Source organism: Tamandua tetradactyla, chromosome X (assembly GCF_023851605.1).
Source record: "Tamandua tetradactyla isolate mTamTet1 chromosome X, mTamTet1.pri, whole genome shotgun sequence".
Lineage (NCBI taxonomy): Eukaryota > Metazoa > Chordata > Mammalia > Pilosa > Myrmecophagidae > Tamandua > Tamandua tetradactyla.
Window position 1 is genome coordinate 105,178,993 of NC_135353.1, and position 21,400 is coordinate 105,200,392.

General features: G+C 39.5%; 1 protein-coding gene and 1 pseudogene across 1 annotated transcript in view; both read right to left on the bottom strand.

Moving 5' to 3' along the window:
• Positions 1-21,400, bottom strand: part of AR (androgen receptor) — a 189,791-nt gene that overhangs the window by 27,001 nt on the left and 141,390 nt on the right. The window contains exon 4 of the mRNA XM_077145595.1: positions 664-951. Within this exon, the coding sequence (XP_077001710.1) occupies positions 664-951 (288 nt within the window). The remainder of the gene's footprint in view (positions 1-663; positions 952-21,400) is intronic.
• Positions 13,785-14,669, bottom strand: LOC143670993 (BAG family molecular chaperone regulator 2 pseudogene; annotated as a pseudogene).

The window sequence follows — 21,400 nt, forward strand, 5'->3', positions numbered from 1 at the left end:
GAGTAATTCCTTCACTATCACCTGACCTTTCTTCACACAATGATTCTTAAGGTTTACAAAGAGCACCGTTGTTCTCTTAAGCAAAATTTCAAACTATCAATTCAGTCCAAATCACCCTTTCCACGTTACACAGATGGAGAAACCAAAATCCAGAAGGGGAAGGGATCTGCTCAGGATCACACAACAAGTTAACAGCAGAGCTCAAGAACCCAAGTGTTCTGAGTTCCAACCCCATGTTCTTTCCACCATAGCTTACTATGTTAACACTGAAGACAGAATGACAATGAGGCTCAAGACTATCTTTGAAGTGAGTCTGTATGTACACATGTAGAAAAGCATCATAAGGCATATATCCGTATAATATCTATGCCACTAAAGCTTTATGGGGAAAGACAAGCATGATCTTACCAAGCCTGTGGTAGAACATGGAAATACAATGCTGTGTATACACATGTGAGGCATATGGTACATTCTATAATGCTGCTCTTCTCCCGGCCTTCTGATTCTCTGTTCTCATACTGCTCAAGTGGGGATGTTAGCAAAGGCTGCTCCACAGAGTTATAGTGAGGACTGCATGGGTAGGAAAGCATAGTGCCTGGCCTATAGCAACATTCACTAAATATAATCTCCCTTATTCCATGCCCCCAATCTTCTTTTTCTTACCAGGCAAGGCCTTGGCCCATTTGACCACATGTACAAGCTGCCTCTCGCCCAGTTCATTGAGGCTAGAGAGCAGGGCTGCAAAGGAGTCGGGCTGATTGTTGTCGTGTCCAGCACACACCACACCTGGCTCAATGGCTTCCAGGACATTCAGAAAGATGGGCTGACACTCATAGCCTTCAATATGTGACACTGTCAGCTTCTGGGTTGACTCCTCAGTGGGGCTTGTGGCACTGGAAGCCTCCCCTTCTTCCTGTAGTTTCAGGTTCCCAAGTTTCTTCAGCTTCCGGGCTATTGGGAAGGAAGGGTAATCTGGATTTATTTTCAGCAGCTGAAAACACATAGCACAGTACTGCCTGAGCTAAGAAAATAAGAGCATATTCGTTCTCCTGCCCCCATCCTATTACTGACTCAAAATTCTACTCTTTCAGTACAAGTACTTGGTTTAAACACTGCTTGAAAGAATGATTTATTGACCCAAAATCCTAATTCCAAACTTTCATATCTTGCTTTACCCTCAGTCCTTGTGCCAGTCAAGAGTAATATATCCTTGAACTGGGCTCTACTTGAATTCAGCCTTCAGTCTTCATACTGGGTTCTTCAATTAATTAATTTACTAATGCAAATCATGATTCATTCATTCAACAGACATCCATTGTTTGACCACGCTAGGAGCAAGTCATTACAAAGGATGATAGAAATAGTATTAGTTAAAACAACAACAATAATCCCAGACTCAAACCTTAAAAACCACCCTCCCCTCATACTCACACATAAAATTTAGAGATCCTTGGGTATCTGCAAGTTTTCTTTGTGCTATTTTCTCTAGCATTTATACTGACAGAAATATAAATAACTGAAAAAGTCATAACTCTCTTAGCATAGGCAATTGTACAAGGGTGGGCCATAAACCATTGTTAATCCCTTTAAAATAATAATAAATTAAAATGTTATAAAACAAAGGGTGAAGCTGATTGCTCAATTTAAATGGATAAATACAACAAAATCTGATGTTAATCTGTTTCTGGCTCCTGCAGTAAATGATACTTATCTGTAACTGACTTACAGCTCTAATTAGAAAAATAAGCTTTGCTATGCAAACTCCAATCATAGTGTAACTCAGTAAATAAAAGCAAGAGTACATTACATGCCTGGGTCAACAATTAGGATATAAAAGAGGAAAATGGTGGGAGAGGAGGGTAAAAGAGGAGCACATAGAAAAATTCAAGGGGAAATAGGAAGGGAACCTGGAAACTACCAACTACCCCAGAATACAAGGTGATCTTGTCCAACAATCATTTCTGCAGGACTTGGGCATAGCCGGTAATAAGGAGATAGGAATACCCACTGCCAACTCCCACCTCCAAACAAGAGTACAGGCTAGAAGGTTTGGTCTGGCCCAAGCCAGTCTTTTCCCAGAGCTAAAGTCTTGACCCCCACAATATCTTGTCATCTGTTGCAACCACTGCTGACATGGATCCTTGTATGCAGCTACACAGACTATTGGTGCCTACTGCATCTGCTCACCTGGTGTCATTTCTATGGACAGACCCTTCCCCACTCCTTCAACATTAGCATTTTCTGAACCTGAGCTCAAGAGTTTCAGGAGTTGTTCGACTCTCCTGAGAGAGGATAGAAATGCAATTAGTCCTATGCCTGAGGTAAGCAAAAGAATTAAGGGTAACTACTATTTGTTCAGGGCCTTCTACGTACCTCAATTCACAATCATTACATTGCTTAATTTCATAATAATCTTAGGAAGTTCAGGATATAGCTCATCCCTGTTTTGAAAAAGAATAAACTGAGGCAACACAGCTATCAAAAAAGAGAACCTTACCCATTGAAGCCACATCATCTGACTACAAAGCCAATGTTTTTTCTTTTTTTCAAGTTTAATGTATTTATTTTGAAGTAGTATTTGGAGAAGTTGTTGAGGTTTTCATGTCCCAATAGTACTGGCTATTTGACCAATAAAAGCCTTGCTTCATTTGTCACAAATAAAAAGAATCAATATATTGTTCAATATAGTAAGGAAACAAAATGCATATTAAACTAAGGTATTTCATATCTACTGTTAGAAGCAATTTAATGTTCAGTGTTGGAAAGATTTCAGTGAAATTGGTACATTTTAGTTACTGAAGACAAAATAATTGATATCTCTTATCCAATAAAATTTGGAAATATGTATTAGGCCAGGGAAACATATATGCACTTTGACTGACTTAGTAAATCTGACTGCTGGGAATTTATACAAATAAAATAAAAAAGAGAAAGCTCTAGGTACATAATGTGTTGCATTAATAGGAACAAATTTTAAACAACCTAAACGTCCAGGAAAAGAGGAATAGGTAGGAACAGAGACCAGAGACCAAGATGGCACATTAGCAAGGTGTGGCATTTAGTTTGTCCTCAAGAGCAGCTAGTAAATAGCCAGAAACAGTACAGAACAACTGCTGGGGCCACATCAGTGACTGGACACACAGTATACCCCAGTCTGGACAAGGTGGACTGGCTGTGAGCTCACCCAGGACCTTGACTTCCCCAAACTGCAGCGGCTGGCACCCCTCCCCCACAGGCTGCTTCCCAGATGCGATAGGAAAGAGACTTTACCAGCAGCAGGGGCTGAGTGCAACCAAGCTCCAACTGTGGAATTAATTAAATTCTGACTGCTAAAAATAGGCCCCCAGCTCAGCTGAACCTTGAGTAAAAGCAGAGGTTGCTGTTTTCTGCCCTGGTGTAGAGGGGGCAGTGCTGGCGGAAAAGGAAAAAACTAACAAAAAACAGGTTTTTGTATTGGATAGTACATAATGCTTAAAAGGGTCTGGGCACTGAAGGAAAGGAGGGGGGCACATAGGACATGGAAATACACAAAGCAATATACCAACTTCAGCTCTTGATTGGCAAACCCAAGGAATGGGGGTCCTGCTCTGAAAAGGATTTTTCTTTTTCTTTTTTTGTGGCTGTCTTTCTATGGCTTGACTACTCTTTAGATACAGTGGCAGGGCTTCTCAGGCTCCAACTGCTCCAGGCACAGGCAGAATTAAGCTTGTCTGAGTGTTTGTCTGGAACCTGTGCCTTTCCCAGGAGAGGGGTGGGCCCAATTCAGGTGGAGTCCCTTCTGCAAGGAATTCAGACCCCAGGGTCTGGAAAAGTGAAGTGATTAAACCAGCCTACAACCTCTCCTCTGTCTCCACCATACCCCCAGCAGGGAGAATCTGCTGAACTTAAAGGCATCACATCACCTTATGCTGGTGTACCCACAGGCAGAAAAGCGCCACGTACTGGGCAAGATAGGAAAAATGTAGAGTCCAGAGGCTTCATAGGAAAATCTTTCAAACTGCTGGGTCTCACCCTCAGGGAAAACTGACACAGGTGATTCTTTCCTCCTAAGAGGAGGCGAGTTTGGTCTGGGAAAATCTGGCTGGGGTCTGTAATACCTAAGTAGACCCTCCTAAGGGAGGAAAAATAGGCACCATACGGGCAGGGCAAGAAACAAGAAAACAAGAACTGAAAAATTCTGATCTGTTAAACAAAACCTAAGCCAGAAAAAACATGGCTACTGGAACACAGCTCTACATTTTCAGGCAGTTCCCTCCAGCATCTCCATTACATCTTGGATAACAAGGTGATATCTACTTAATGCATAAGAATAACCTCCAGGATAACCTCTCGACTCTGTTTGGAATCTCTCAGCCATTGACACTTTATTTTGTCTCATTTCTCTCTTCTCCCTTTTGGGTGAGAAGGTTTTCTCAATCCCTTGATGCTGAGTCCCAGTGAGACTCCGCTGCAGTGAGGTCCCCAAGCGGCACACGCTGGCGGCCGGCGCCCTTCCCTCCCTCCTTCCTGGTCTGGCTGAGAGACTCGGAGAGGCGAGTTCCCCAAGCCACGGCGGCTGGCGGCTGGCGCCCCTTCCTCACGGGCAGCTTCCCGGGCCGGCTGGGAGCTTTGGATCAGCGGTTCCCCAAGCCGCGGCGGCCGGCGACTGGCGCCCCTCCCCCATGCGCGGCTTCCCGGGCTGGCTGGGAGCCTCGGATCAGCGGTTGCCCACGCCGCGGCGACCGGCGCCCCTCCCACACATGCGGCTTCCCGGGCTGGTTGGGAGCCTCGGATCAGCAGTTCCCCAAGCCATGGCGGCCGGCTCCCCTCCCCCACAGGCAACTTCCCAGAGGGAAAGGAAAGAGTCTCCAACAGTAGTAGAGACTGAGTCCAACCTAACACCAATAGTGGCATTAATGAACAACTTCTGACTACTAAAAATAGGACCTCAGCTCAGGCAAAACTGATCGCCTATTGGGCTAACTGAAAAAGAGGAAAGGGGTGAAACAGAGCCTTCTGCAGCTGCTTCTACGGAGGCTTGGTTGCCTCTGGGCTCAGCGCTGGGATTACACAGGTTGCAACTGCCCGGAATGCAGAGACAGGCTGCTTTCAGGGCTCTTTACCACCTGAACATTCCCCGCGGGAGGTGTGAAACGCAACTCAGGTGGATCCCTCTCTCAAGGAATTCATATCCAAGGACTTCACTCACAATTTGAAGCCATTAAAACCAGCCTACAACCTTTCCTCTGTCTGCACCACACACCCAGCAGTGAGAGTCTTCCAAAGTTAAAGGAGCCACAACATCTTTTGCTGGTGGGACCCACAGACAGACAAGCACCACACACTGGGCAGGATAAGAAAAACAGAGCCCAGAGACTTCATAGGAAAGTCTTTCAACCTTCTGGGTCCCACACTCAGGGAAATCTGATTAAATGCCCAGACGCCAGCAAAAAATAACAAATCACACCAGGAAAATTGAAGATATGGCCCAGTCAAAGGAATAAACCAATAGCTCAAATGAGATACAGGAGCTGAGACAACTAATGCTGAATATACGAACAGAAATGGAAAACCTCTTCAAAAACCAAATCAATAAATTGAGGGAGGACATGAAGAAGGCAAGAGATGAACAAAAAGAAGAAATGGAAAGTCTGAAAAAACAAATCACAGAACTTATGGGAATGAAAGATACAGTAGAAGAGATGAAAAAAACAATGGAAACCTACAATGGTAGATTTCAAGAGACAGAGGTTAGAATTAGTGAACTGGAGGATGGAACATCTGAAATCCAAAAAGAAATAGAAACTATAGGGAAAAGATTGGAAAAATTTGAGCAGGGGCTCAGGGAATTGAATGATAATATGAAGCGCACAAATATACGTGTTGTGGGTGTCCCAGAAGGAGAAGAGAAGGGAAAAGGAGAAGAAAAACTAATGGAAGAAATTATCACTGAAAATTTCCCAACTCTTATGAAAGACCTAAAATTACAGATCCAAGAAGTGCAGTGCACCCCAAAGAGAATAGATCCAAATAGGCGTTCTCTAAGACACTTACTAGTTAGAATGTCAGAGGTCAAAGAGAAAGAGAGGATCTTGAAAGCAGCAAGAGAAAAACAATCCATCACATACAAGGGAAACCCAATAAGACTATGTGTAGATTTCTCAGCAGAAACCATGGAAGCAAGAAGACAGTGGGATGATATATTTAAATTACTAAAAGAGAAAAACTGCCAACCAAGACTTCTATATACAGCAAAATTGTTTTTCAAAAATGAGGGAGAAATTAAAACATTTTCAGACAAAAAGTCACTGAGAGAATTTGTGACCAAGAGACCAGCTCTGCAAGAAATACTAAAGGGAGCACTAGAGTCAGATACGAAAAGACAGAAGAGAGAGGTATGGAGAAGAGTGTAGAAAGAAGGAAAATCAGATATGATATATATAATACAAAAGGCAAAATGGTAGAGTAAAGTACTACCCAAACAGTAATAACACTAAATGTTCATGGACTGAATTCCCCAATCAAAAGACATAGACTGGAAGAATGGATTAAAAAACAGGATCCTTCTATATGCTGTCTACAGGAAACACACCTTAGACCCAAAGATAAACATTAGGTTGAAAGTGAAAGGTTGGGAAAAGATATTTCATGCAAATAACAACCAGAAAAGAGCAGGAGTAGCTATACTAATATCCAACAAATTAGACTTCAAATGTAAAACAGTTAAAAGAGACAAAGAAGGATACTATCTACTAATAAAAGGAACAATTAAACAAGAAGACATAACAATCATAAATATTTATGCACCGAATCAGAATGCCCCAAAATACGTGAGGAATACACTACAATTACTGAAAAGGGAAATAGACACATCTACCATAATAGTTGGAGACTTCAATTCCCCACTCTCATCAATGGACAGAACATCTAGACACAGGATCAATAAAGAAACAGAGAATTTGAATATTACAATAAATGAGCTAGACTTAACAGACATTTATAGGATATTACACCCCACAACAGCAGGATACACCATTTTCTCAAGTGCTCATGGATCATTCTCAAAGATAGACCATATGCTGGGTCACAAAGCAAGTCTCAACAAATTTAAAAAGATTGAAATCATACACAACACTTTCTTGGATCATAAAGGAATGAAGTTGGAAATCAATAATAGGCAGAGTGCCAGAAAATTCATAAATACGTGGAGGCTCAACAACACACTCTTAAGCAACGAGTGGGTCAAGGAAGAAATTACAAGAGAAATTAGTAAATATCTTGAGGCGAAAGAAAATGAAAACACAACATATCAAAACCTATGGGATGCAGCAGAAAAGAAGAAAGGGCAAAAATTCGGGAATTAACTGTCCACTTGGAAGAACTGGAGAAATAACAGCAAACTAACCCCAAAGCAAGCAAAAGGAAAGAAATAACAAAGATTAGAGCAGAAATAAATGAAATTGAGAACATGAAAACAATAGAGAAAATCAATAAGACCAGAAGTTGGTTCTATGAGAAAATCAACAAGATTGATGGGCCCTTAGCAAGACTGACAAAAAAAAAGAAGAGCGAGGACGCAAATAAATAAGATCAGAAACAGAAGAGGATACATAACCACTGACCTCACAGAAATAAAGGAGGTAATAACAGGATACTATGAACAACTTTACGCTAATAAATACAACAATGTAGATGAAATGGACAAGTTCCTAGAAAAGCATGAACAACCAATTTTGACTCAAGAAGAAATAGATGACCTCAACAAACCAATCACAAGTAAAGAAATTGAATCAGTCATTCAAAAGCTTCCCAAAAAGAAAAGTCCAGGACCAGACAGCTTCACATGTGAATTCTACCAAACATTCCAGAAAGAATTTGTACCAACTCTGCTCAAACTCTTCAAAAACTGAAGTGGAGGGAAAGCTACCTAATTCATTCTATGAAACCAACATCACCCTCATATCAAAACCTGGCAAAGATATTACAAAAAAAGAAAACTACAGACCAATCTCTCTAATGAATATAGAGGCAAAAATCCTCAACAAAATTCTAGCAAATTGAATCCAGCAACACATTAAAGGAATTATACATTATAACTAAGTAGGATTCATCCCAGGTATGCAAGGATGGTTCAACATAAGAAAATCAATTAATGTAATACACCATCTCAACAAATCAAAGCAGAAAAATCACATGATCATCTCAATTGATGCAGAGAAGGCATTTGACAAGATTCAACATCCTTTCCTGTTGAAAACAGTTCAAAGGATAGGAATACAAGGGAACTTCCTTAAAATGATAGAGGGAATATATGAAAAACCCACAGCTAATATCATCCTCAATGGGGAAAAATTGAAAACTTTCCCCCTAAGATCAGGAACAAGACAAGGATGTCCATTATCACCACTATTATTCAACATCGTGTTGGAGGTTCTAGCCAGAGCAATTAGACAAGAAAAAGAAATACAAGGCATCAAAATTGGAAACGAAGAAGTAAAACTATCACTGTTTCCAGACAATATGATACTATACGTCGAAAACCTGGAAAAATCCACAACAAAACTACTAGAGCTAATAAATGAGTACAGCAAAGTAGCAGGTTACAAGATCAACATTCAAAAATCTGTAGTGTTTCTATACACTAGCAATGAACAAGCTAAGGGGGAAATCAAGAAACGAATTCCATTTACAATTGCAACTAAAGAATAAAATACTTAGGAATAAATTTAACTAAAGAGACAAAAGACCTATATAAAGAAAACTACAAAAAACTGTTAAAAGAAATCACAGAAGACATAAATAGATGGAAGGGCATACTGTGTTCATGGATTGGAAGACTAAATATAGTTAAGATGTCAATTCTACCTAAATTGATTTACAGATTCAACCAGTACCAATCAAAATCCCAACAACTTATATTTCAGAAATAGAAAAACCAATAAGCAAATTTATCTGGAAGGGCAGGGTGCCCCGAATTGCTAAAAGTATCTTGAGGAAAAAAAATGAAGCTGGGGGTCTCACGCTGCCTGACTTTAAGGCATATTCTGAAGCCACAGTGGTCAAAACAGCATGGTACTGGCATAAAGATAGATATATCGACCAATGGAATCGAATAGAGTGCTCAGATATAGATCGTCTCATCTATGGACATTTGATCTTTGATAAGGCAGTCAAGCCAACTCACCTGGGACAGAACAGTCTCTTCAATAAATGGTGCCTAGAGAACTGGATATCCATATGCAAAAGAATGAAAGAGGACCCGTATCTCACACCCTATACAAAAGTTAACTCAAAATGGATCAAAGATCTAAGCATTAGGTCTAAGACCATAAAACAGTTAGAGGAAAATGTAGGGAGATATCTTATGAATCTTACAATTGGAGGCGGTTTTATGAACCTTAAACCTAAAGCAAGAGCACTGAAGAAAGAAATAAATAAATGGGAGCACCTCAAAATTAAACACTTTTGTGCATCAAAGAACTTCATCAAGAAAGTAGAAAGACAGCCTACACAATGGGAGACAATATTTGGAAACGACACATCAGATAAAGTTCTAGTATCCAGAATTTATAAAGAGATTGTTCAACTCAACAACAAAAAGACAGCCAACCCAATTACAAAATGGGAAAAAGACTTGAACAGACACCTCTCAGAAGAGGAAATACAAATGGCCAAAAGGCACATGAAGAGATACTCAATGTCCCTGGCCATTAGAGAAATGCAAATCAAAACCACAATGAGATATCATCTCACACCCACCAGAATGGCCATTATCAACAAAACAAAAAATGACAAGTGCTGGAGAGAATGTGGAGAAAGAGGCACACTTATCCACTGTTGGTGGGAATGTCAAATGGTGCAACCACTGTGGAAGGCAGTTTGGCGGTTCCTCAAAAAGCTCAATATAGAATTGCCATACGACCCAGCAATACCATTGCTAGGTATCTACTCAAAGGATTTAAGGGCAAAGACACAAACGGACATTTGCTCACCAATGTTTATAGCAGTATTATTCACAATTGCAAAGAGATGGAAACAGCCAAAATGTCCATCAACAGACGAGTGGCTAAACAAACTGTGGTATATACATACGATGGAATATTATGCCGCTTTAAGACAGAATAAACTTATGAAGCATGTAATAACATGGATTGACCTAGAGAACATTATGCTGAGTGAGACTAGCCAAAAACTAAAAGACAAATACTGTATGGTCCCACTGATGTGAACCGGCATTAGAGAATAAACTTGGAATATGTCATTCGTAACAGAGACCATCAGGAATTAGAAATAGGGTAAGATAATGGGTAATTGGAGCTGAAGGGATACAGACTGTGCAACAGGACTGGATACAAAAACTCAAAAATGGACAGCACAATACTACCTAATTGTAATGTAATTATGTTAAAACACTGAATGAAGCTGCATCTGAGCTATAGTTTTTTTTTGGTTTTTTTGTTTTTTATATATATTTTTTATTTTTATTTTTCTCTCTATTATCATTTTATTTCTTTTTCTGTTGTCTTGCTATTTCTTTTCCTAAATCGATGCAAATGTACTAAGAAATGATGATCATACATCTATGTGATGATATTAAGAATTACTGATTGTATATGTAGAATGGAATGATTTCTAAATGTTGGGTTAATTTTTTTTAATTAATAAAAAAAATTAAACACTTTTGTACATCAAAGAACTTCATCAAGAAAATAAAAAGACAGCCTACACAATGGGAGACAATATTTGGAAATCATATATCAGATAAAGGTCTAGTATTCAGAATATAAAGAGATTGTTCAACTCAACAACAAAAAGACAGAAAACCCAACTACAAAATGGGTAAAAGACATGAACAGACACTTCTCAGAAGAGGAAATACAAATGGCCAAAAGGCACATGAAAACATGCTCAACTTCTCTGGCTATTAGGGAAATGCAAATCAACACCACAATGAGATATCATCCCACACCCAGCAGAATGGCTAGTATCAATAAAACAGAAAATGACAAGTGCTGGAGAGGATGTGGAGAAAGAAGCACACTTATCCACTGTTGGAGGGAAGGTCAAATAGTACAACCATGGTGGAAGGCAGTTTGGCAGGTCCTCAGGAAGCTACGTATAGAATTGCCATATGATCTGATAATACCTTAGGTATCTACTCAGAATTCATGATGGCAAGGACACAAATGGACATTTGCACACCAATGTTTATAATCAGCACTATTTACAGTTGCCAAGAGACGGAAACAGCCAAAATGTTCATCAAAAGACAAGTGGCTAAACAAGCTGTGGTATATACATACAATGGGATATTATGCAGTTTTTTTTTTGTTTTTTTTTACATGGGCAGGCACCAGGAATCGAATCCGGGTCCTCTGGCATGGCAGGCAAGCATTCTTGCCTACTGAGCCACCGTGGCCCACTCTATTATGCAGTTTTAAGACAGAATAAAGTTATGAAGTATATAACAACATGGATGGACCTACAGTACATTACGCTGAGTGAGATTAACCAGAAATAAAATGACAAATACTGTATGGTCTCACTGATACAAACTGACATTAGTGAATGAACTTGGAGAATTTCAGTTGGTAACAGAGACCATCAGGAGATAGAAATAGGGTAGATATTGGGTAACTGGAGCTGAAGGGATACAGTTTGTGCCATAGGACTGATTGTAAAAGTTCAGAAATGGATACCACAATACTACCTAACTGTAATACAGCAATGTTAGAACACTGAATGAAGCCGAATGTGAGACTGATAGAGGGAGGAGGCCTGGGGCCACAAATGAAATCAGAAGGAAAGATACATGATAAAGAGTGAGATGGTATTAATCTAGGAATGCCTAGAGTATACAATGATAGTGACTAAATGTACAAATTTAAAAATGTGTTTGCATGAGGAAGAAAAAGGAATGTCCATAATACAGGGTGTTGGAAATAGATGGTAATTAATAGTTTAAAACTTTAACTTGTGTGAGAGACTAAATTTTTATTTTATTTAAAAATAAAAATGTTTATTTGGTACAAAATTTATATTTTGACTAGCGCATTTCCTAATATAGCTTATGTGGACAGCTTAATTGAAGACCATAATACATGGAACCTCAAGTACGGCTTGAGATTTTGTAGGTTTGTCCAGAGTGATGCCCCAATAAATCCCAGAGTGATTTGAACAGTGAATGAAAAAGTGTTTGCAAAATCCCTTGGGGGTATGGTGAGAAAGGGGGAAAATTCAACTTCCCCAAGTGGAGAATTCTTGATATTCTCACAAGCAGTGGGGTCAACCAAAGATATAGGCTGAGTCCGCAATCCTGGGGTTTGTTCATATGAAACTTAACCCCGCAAAGGATAGGCTAAGCTTATTTAAAATTAGGCCTAAGAGTCACTCCCAAGAGAACCTCTTTCGTTGCTCAAATGTGGCCTCTCTCTGTCAGCCAATACGACAAGCAAACTCACTGCCCTGCCCCTCTCTATGTGGGACATGACTCCCAGGGGTGTGGACCTTCCTGGCAACATGGGACAGAAATCCTAGAATGAGCTGGGACTCAGAATCAAGGGATTGAAAAAACGTTCTCAACCAAAAGGGGGAAGAGTGAAATTAGACAAAATAAAAGTGTCAATGGTGAGAGATTCCAAACAGAGTCAAGAGGTTATCCTGGAGGTTATTCTTAGGCATTAAGCAGATATTACCTTGTTAACCAGGATGTAATGGAGAGGCTGGAGGGAACTGCCTGAAAATGTAGAGCTGTGTTCCAGAAGCCATGTTTCTTGAAAATGATTGTATAATGATACAGCTTTTGCAACGTGACCATGTGATTGTGAAAACCTTGTGCCTCATGCTCCTTTTATGTACCTTATCAACAGATGAGTAAAACATATGGATTAAAAATAAATAAATAATAGGGGAACAAATGTCAAAATAAATTTAGTAGATTGAAATGCTAGTGATCAATGAAAGGGAGGGGTAAGAGGTATGGTATGTATGGATTTTTTTCTGTTTTTAATTCTTTTTCTGAATTGATGCAAATGTTCTCAGAAATGATCATGATGATGAATATACAATTATATGATGATATTGTGAGTTGATTATATATCAAGAATGGAATGATCATATGCTAAGAATGTTTGTATTTTTATGTTATGTTTAATAAAAAAAGGAATAGGTAAATAAATTATGGTATAGCTATACAGACTACCTTAAATTTTTTTAGGTTGGCAATTAAGCAGCTTTATAGCAGCACTTAAAAAACTAAAAGGCAAATTACACATAGTATTTTTGTAGTTATTAAAATTATATATAAATTATGCATTTGGAAAAAGAGAAAGTGAATATGTAATTGTTCAGAATGGTAAAATTCTTGGTGTTTTTTCTTCACATTTTATGGAATGTTTTCACGTATATCAAAGGATACAATCCTATTGAGATACATAAATCTTTTAAGTTCAAAACAATTTGATACAGATGCTACCCAATTTTTTTCAATGATAGACCTATCAAAAGGATCATGTTTTACAATTCCTTTTACCCCTTTAAACACATTTGCTTTGCTAACAGTACACACACCGTGTGTGTCACATAAGGTAACGAATTTCTAGTCAACCAAATATCCTCATGTGCCCATTTGTTTCCATGCCAGGCAAAGTAGAAGAAACAGTAGTGAAGTCTTTCTTTTTTTGCCCCCATAAACTATGCATTCATACACATAATAGTAAAAATATACATCTTAAGTGCTAGGTATTTGTACAAGCAAGAATTCAATCTAAAAATTAGAACTTCAAATAATTAAAATTTGTCTAGTTTTAATTGTGTTATTCACAAAGCTCATGACCCTGGAATATTTTCCTCAACTGAAACAACTCTCCATGTCAAATCAGTGGTTATGCCTAACATAAATAACTAGTTAAACTTACAATAGTATTTTGTCATTTTCACATCATTTGTTGGTGCTTTAAGGGTTGAAAACTAATTAAATCTGCTCTCAGTATTTTGTTGCAGAATTTTGGAATCAGCTCCTTTAGATTGCTCTATCAGCTTGATGGCCTTGACAGATGTTTCAATATTTCTAAGTAGTGTCTCTAATCTCTTAATTTTCTTCTGATCTTCAAGAGCACAGCCAATTATTATGATTGAAATTTCTGACCAATGGGCCCAGGTAGTATCTCAGATAAACATGGACTGTACAGCGACATTAAATAAGTCTTAGCATTTCTTAGATCATCCAGAAACTTACTGGCCACCTCATCCATAATCCTGGTGGCATGCTTTAGAGATCTGGGGGCTGGAAGGTTCTAATTGTTACTAGTGAAATGGTAGAAACATCAAACAAGTTGCTGTTAGATTTAATTCTTCTCTTTCTCCATTGCTGATCTGCTGGCTATTTTGGATATTATGGATCATCTCCAAGAGGATTTCACTTGCTCAACAGCAGTTGCTGCTTCTCTAAAAGCTTCAACCTAGAGCTCCAGCTGATCCAGGCGGCTAGACAGGTCGGCCATGGAGGAGGAGCAGCAGAAGTGCCCCTCGTTGGCTTTCACATCAAACTTCGCCTGAGCCCCTGTTCTTTCTTTTTTTTTTTACCCATTTTTTTTTTTTACATGGGCAGGCACTGGGAATCGAACCCGGGTCCTCTGGCATGGCAGGCAAGCGTCCTTGCCTGCTGAGTCACCGTGGCCTGCCCTACCCATGTTCTTTTTACAATGTAATTCTGTCTCGCCAAGGAGACTGGAGCCCTGAACTCTTTGTCTAGCCTAAACGCAGAGTTGAGGAGTGGGCCTGGGATTATGTACTTTCTGCTCCCATCTTCATCCTTGACTCCAAACTTCAGTAACCAGATAGAGAAGTTATGAAGTATGACATACTACAGCCATCTGCCCAAACTAGAAACAGATTTGGTGCACTTATAGTGACTCAAAGGTTTATACCATGACAGAACAGGAAAGGTTTTTAGAAACCATCTGATCTAGGAGTCACAAATTATCTTTAGGGTCAGTGCAGGTAATACATTGTATGTGTGTGTGTGCATGTGTGTGTAGGAGAATGATGGGAACTCCGGTCAAATGAATTGCATGCCATCTTGCCACATGTACACACTGACACACACATTGAAGGCACTCATATGTAATTTTTAATTTCCTGAAACTCGTGTATTCCAAAGTTCTACATAGTCCCTAGCCATCATTTTGGGACTTTGGACTTTAGTCAAACCCTTTCAAGTCACACATGGGGAGGCTGAGGTCCAAAAGAGTAAAGTGTCTAGCAGATTAATGGTAGAGCTGGGCCTAAATTAATTTTAATTCTTAATCTACAATTCCCTATGCTACACAGGCTTTCTTCTTTTTTTTTTTTTAACTTTTTTTTATTGTATAGTATAACATATAAACAAAACAAAGAAATAAAAAAAGCAATAGTTTTCAAAGAACTCTTCAACAAGTGGTTACAGAATAGATCCCAGAATTTGTCATGGGCTACCATATGATCCTCTCAGATTTTTCCTTCTAGCTGCTCCAGAATATAGGAGGCTAGAGGGCTTAAATACTTTATCATCACAGTTGACTTTTTTCCCTTCTTTTTTTGTGGACAATAACATATACACTAAAAAGCTATAAATTTCAAAGCACAGCACCACAACTAGTTGTAGAACATATTTCTGACTTTGACATGGGTTACAGTTTCACAATTTTAGGTTTTTACTTCTAGCTGCTCTAAAATACCAGAGACCAAAAGAGATATCAATTTAATGATTCAGCATTCAATTCATTTGTTAAGTCCTATCTTCTATGTATAATTCAACCATCACCTTTGATCTTTCCATACCTCTTTTGGGGTTGTTTGGGCCATGGTAATTCTAAATTTTTGGTATTGGAAAGGTCTTTCACTAACATAGGGTAGGGAGATGGAACTATCTGAAGTTCTGGAGAGGCTGAGCTAGTTTTCAGGACTTATCTGGACCAGGGACCCATCTGGAGGTTGTAGGTTTCTGGAAAGTTACTCTAGTGCCTGGAACCGTAGTGGAATTTTACATATTGCACTAGGTATTCTTCGGGACTGGCTGGAATCGTCCTGGCTAGGGTTTGGCAGGCTATGATAGGTAGCAAAGTCTACCTGAAGCTTGCATAAGAGTAACCATCAGAGTAGTCTCTGGACTCTATTTGAACTCTCTCTGCCACTGATACTTTATCAGTGACACTTCTTTTTCCCCTTTCAGTCATGATGGAATTGTTCATCTCACGGTGCCATGTCTGGATTCATCCCTGGGAGTCATCTCCACATTGCCAGGGAGACTTTCACCACTGGATGTCATGTCCCATGTAGGGGGGAGGGCAATGATTTCACTTGCAGAGTTGGGCTTAGAGAGACTGAGGCCACATCTGAGCAACAACAGAGGTCCTCCAGAAGTAACTCTTAGGCATGCCTATAGGTAGTCTAAGCTTCTCTACTACCTACATAAGCTTCACAAGAGTAAGCCTCAGGATCGAGGGCATGGCCTATTGATTTGGGTGTCCCTAAAGTTTGGAACAGTACCAGGGGATTCCCTGATGGTAAGGTTTAATAGTTTCATATTCTTTCTCCCATCCCTTAGGGGACTTTGCCAATACTTTTTGATTATCTGCCTAATATACTCTAGGATGTTTTCCGGCATTACAGTAATCTATACAGGATTAAAGGACCTATTATTCTATGCTTCCTGTGTTTGAATTGTTCAAATGAGCTATACAGGTAGGTTGAATTAGATTATGCACTACAGAAAATTTCAGTTCCATATCAAGTAAAGCTTTCTTCTATTGGTCTCAAAGAGTATGTGTGGTTCTAAAATATAGACACTGTCTTCCTTATCCCTATGTTCTGGATTACTTTAATCCCAACCTGTCATATGTATATATATATATATATATGCATGTATATATGTACAAAACAGCCACTCCAAATCCAGAAATAATAATCACCACTCTGGACTTAATGTATCTGTCTAAAAGCTTGAATCTAGGTCCCTATTTTCCTATAAGCATTTTCTAAAAGTGACCATACTGTCATGGTCAGGTTCATGTGTCAACTTGGCCAAGTGGTGGTACCTGTGTGTCTGGTTGGGCAAGTGCTGGCCTGTCTGTTGTGATGAGGACATTTCATAGAATTAAATCATGATCATGTCAGCTGCATCCACAGCTGACTCCATTTGTAATCAGCCAAGGGGAGTGTCTTCTTTAATGAGTGATGCTGAATCTAATCACTGGAAGCCTTTTAAGGAGGATTCAGAAGAGGCAGGCTCTCTTCCTGCTTTGGTGGGCAAGCCTCTCCTGTGGAGTTTGTCCAGACTCTCCATCAGAGTCATCATCTTCACAGCCTACCTTGCAGATTTTGGACTCTACATTCCTACAGTTATGTGAGACATTTTTATAAATTTTACTTTTATGAATATTTCTTGTTGATTGTGTTTCTCTAGAGAACCCTAACTAATACTCATACCATTGTTGTTTTTTTGTTTCTGGCTTATTTTGTCTCACCAAATGTCCCACACATTCATTCACATTGTTGCATGCCTCACGACTTTGTTCCTTTTTGTAGCAGCACAACCTTTGTTCATAAGTATACACCATCGTTCGCCAATCTACTTCTCCATCAGTGCTTCCTTCAGCTACCTGCATTCATTGGGCATCATGTAGAAGCCCCAAAGTCCACAGTCCATCAACAGTCTCAATTTTAGATAACTTCATTGTTCCCAAGAGACAGAAAACAAATAAATACACCCTCACCAAATAGGAAATGTAAACCTTCTCTTAACTCTTGTCCCTCACCCCATTATTTACCTGTGCTGTTGCTGTGGTAGCACTGATGGTTTCCTTTTGAACATATCTCATAGCATGCAATAGCAGTTTTCCTCCTGTACCCTGGATTTAAACACTTTTTGTACAAGAATCATATCTTTGAAGTAATTCTTATGAGAACTCATTCATATTTCTAGTGTGAATCAGTGTGACATGTAGGTCCATACAACCCCTTTCAATCTTGTTCATCTTCAATATGGTAATATTCCTTCTAGTCCCACTAGAGAATCACCTTTGCTCCTATCTATTCACTTACATTGAAGTTCAACCTCATTAGCTAACGGTTCACCCATCTCTAGCTTCTATGTATCTCTAAGTTCCTTATATTCTGTACTATTAGCCTCTGATTATACCTTTATGCTGGTCATAAAAGTGGAATCATTCAGTATCTATCCTTTTGTGCCTGGCTAATTTCACTCAACTTTATGTCCTCAAGGCTCATCCATCTTGTCATGTGCTTCAGGACATCACTTTGTCTTACTGCTGCACAATATTCCATTGTACATATATATCAGATTTTGTTGATCCACTCACCTGTTGATGGGCATTTGGTTTGTTTCCATCTTTTGGCGATTGCGAATAATGCTGCTATGAACATTGGTGTGCAAATATCTGTTTGTGTTGTTGCTTTCAGCTCTTCTGGGAATATACCAAGTAGTGCTATCGCTGGGTCATAGGGTAACTTGATATTTAGTTTCCTAAGGAACCGCCAAACAGTCTTCCATAGTGGCTGCACCATTATACATTCCCACCAGCACTGCATAAGTGTCCCAGTTTCTCCACATCCTCTCCAACATTTATAGTTTCCTGTTTGTTTAGTAGCAGTCATTCTTCAGGCTCTCTTTTTTACTAACTCAGTTCCCCTCTATCTTAGTACTTACTTCTCTGAGTTCCTTTTAGAATTTCACTTCACAATATATTAGCCACTAGATCTATGTGGCTACTTAATTACATTTTAATTTCAATTAACTAAAATGAAATATAATTTAAAAATTAAGTTCCTCAGTCTCACTAATTACATTTCATGTATTCAATAGGCACATGTGACTAGTGGCTAGTATACTGGACAGCACAGATAGTATTTTCTTCATTGCAGTAAGCTCTTCTGAATAGCACTGTGAAACTAGACTATTCTTGGGGGGCAGATGTCCCATTTGCCAGGTACCACTCATGCTACTCATAAAGAAGAAATAATCAAAATGAATTCTATACAGATTAATCCATGGACCTCTTCAAAAAACGGAGGGATACAGAGAGCAATTGGTGCTGGTGCAATCAGTGAGGTATGCCCTAATACTGAGATTCACTCATCACTAACTCAGTTCTCAGTTGGTGATGACTTGTGGACCTAAGCAAACTTATTTATAAGCAAAATCAGTATGTGCTGAGACTATAGGAGATAATCCAACAAGATGAAATAATTCCCTTTCTCTGTGTAGCGTCAATGAGAATTTAGCTGTTATTTTCACATTCTCCTCCTTTAGACCTCTACAGCTTTTGCTTGAGGAAGAGAAGCCACATTCCTACTTGTCTCCAGGACCTGGGTAATATGCTGTCTCTGCATCCACAGTGGCCCAAGCTGCACCAGGTGTTCTGGCCTCTTTCCCTAAAGAGGGTGACTGTACTGAACGTAATTGAAATCAGATTCTATTAATTCTGTCAGGGGATCCTCTGTTCTCTCTCAGCAGCAGAAGCTAGCATGTTGCTAGACGACTTGAAATGCTGGAAAATGAGGCTTGCTAGTCTCAGCTGCTATTCAATGCCCAAGACCTTGTTTTCTTCCATGAAGGCCACCCAACCCCCTCCCACTTCTGCACCTGAGGCACAGAATCAGATGTAACTCTGCCATGTGAGGTACAGGCCTATAATCCACTGTGTTAATGTAGGGACCCATTGGTTTAGTTAAGTGGTGAAACCAGGAGAAAGAGGGCAATAAAGACAGGTGGTGCTAATGATATGTGAGTTTCTCTGCATCTCTTCATTTTTTCTCAGACTTAGGTCACAGTAGTGACAAGAGAGGGCCATTGGCAAGGCACTTCTTTGTTGCCACCTGCTCTTCTAGGGATTAGCTATCTTTAAGGGGTCTAGAGTAGAGCACATGCTACATGAATCCTGTTGCCTGAACCCTATGGGGAGCTCACTTTTCAGACCTGTGGCATAAGATCCCTGTGGTGGCTGTCTCTATGGCACCAGAGAAAGATTTTTCAATCAGAGTTTATGGTGCATCCTTAAGGAAGGGCAGATGTAATTAATCTGTAGTTTCTGTAGCCTCTGTGACCTTTAGGAATTGTTCCAGCCTCATTTCTTTGCTCCCCCACACCCCGTCCTGAGATATAAGGCAGGGGAAAGACAAAGTCTTTTGGGCCTCTACCTAAGGCCCAAAATATTTCTTTTTCCCACTGCTCACCATAGAATTGGGAATATAAAGGAATCACCTTTTGTGGTAGGCAGAATTCTCAAATGGCCTGCAAGATTCCTAGTCCTTGTTGAACACACCTTTTCCCAGTTATTCATTCAAATATTAATATAGGGGCTTCTGTGATGCTATCGTATAGATGTAACTAAAGTCCTAATTCAGTTGAATTTAAGATAGGATGATTTTCCTTGGTTGACCTGACCTAATCAGATGGGCTCTTAAAGGCACTGGGCTCTTCTTGGAAATAGATTTGAAATATGAAGGGGATTTAATATGAGAGAGATTCTCTGTTTCTGGCTTTGAAGATGGTGGGTCATGTTTCAAGGAACGAGGGTAGTTTCTTGGTATTGAGAATGACTCCTAACTGACAACCAGAAAACAAATGGGAACCTTAGTCCTCACAACCACAAGGAACCAAATCTTGCCACAATCATGTGACTCAGAAGAGGACCCTGAGCTCCAGATTAGAACACAATCTGGATGATGCCTTGGTTTGAACCTTGTGATACCGTGAGCTGAGAATCCAGACAAGCTATGCCCAGACTTCTGACCTACATAATTGTGAGCTAATAAATGGGTATTATTTTAAGGTGCTATGTTTGTAATAATTTGATATGCAGCAACAGAAAACATATTAATACATCTTCCTTATAGAAGTGTGGTGTAGGGAAAGAATAGGCTTTGGAGTCAGACAAACTTGGGTTCAAATCCCAGCTCCATCAATTACTAGCCTAATAACTGAATCTTTTGCTTAGTGTCTCTGAGATTCAGATTCCTCATTTGTGAAGTGGGAATGCTGCCACCAATCTCTTAACACACTTAAGAAGACTAATTAAGATTGAATACCTGGCACAAAACCCTCCAAATGGTTTATTTCCTATATTTTCTTAAACAGTAGGGAGTAAATGGTTTGCAGGTGACCTAACCCAGCCACGGGGAAGTGAGGAAAGTAAGATTGGCAGCAAACCAAATACAGCAGGGAAGGGAAGGGTAACTCCTATAAAATGAGAAATAATGAGTTTCTTCAGCATACTGAATTCAGATCTTAAGTGTAAGTCTAAATGCTAAGTAAACATAAAAGTGTGTATGCTGCAGGGCTTCAAATTTTTTGTGAAACCAGACCAAGCTGCACTTGTATGAAGGTATGCAAATATGTCTGTGTACAAGTGTTTATATAATA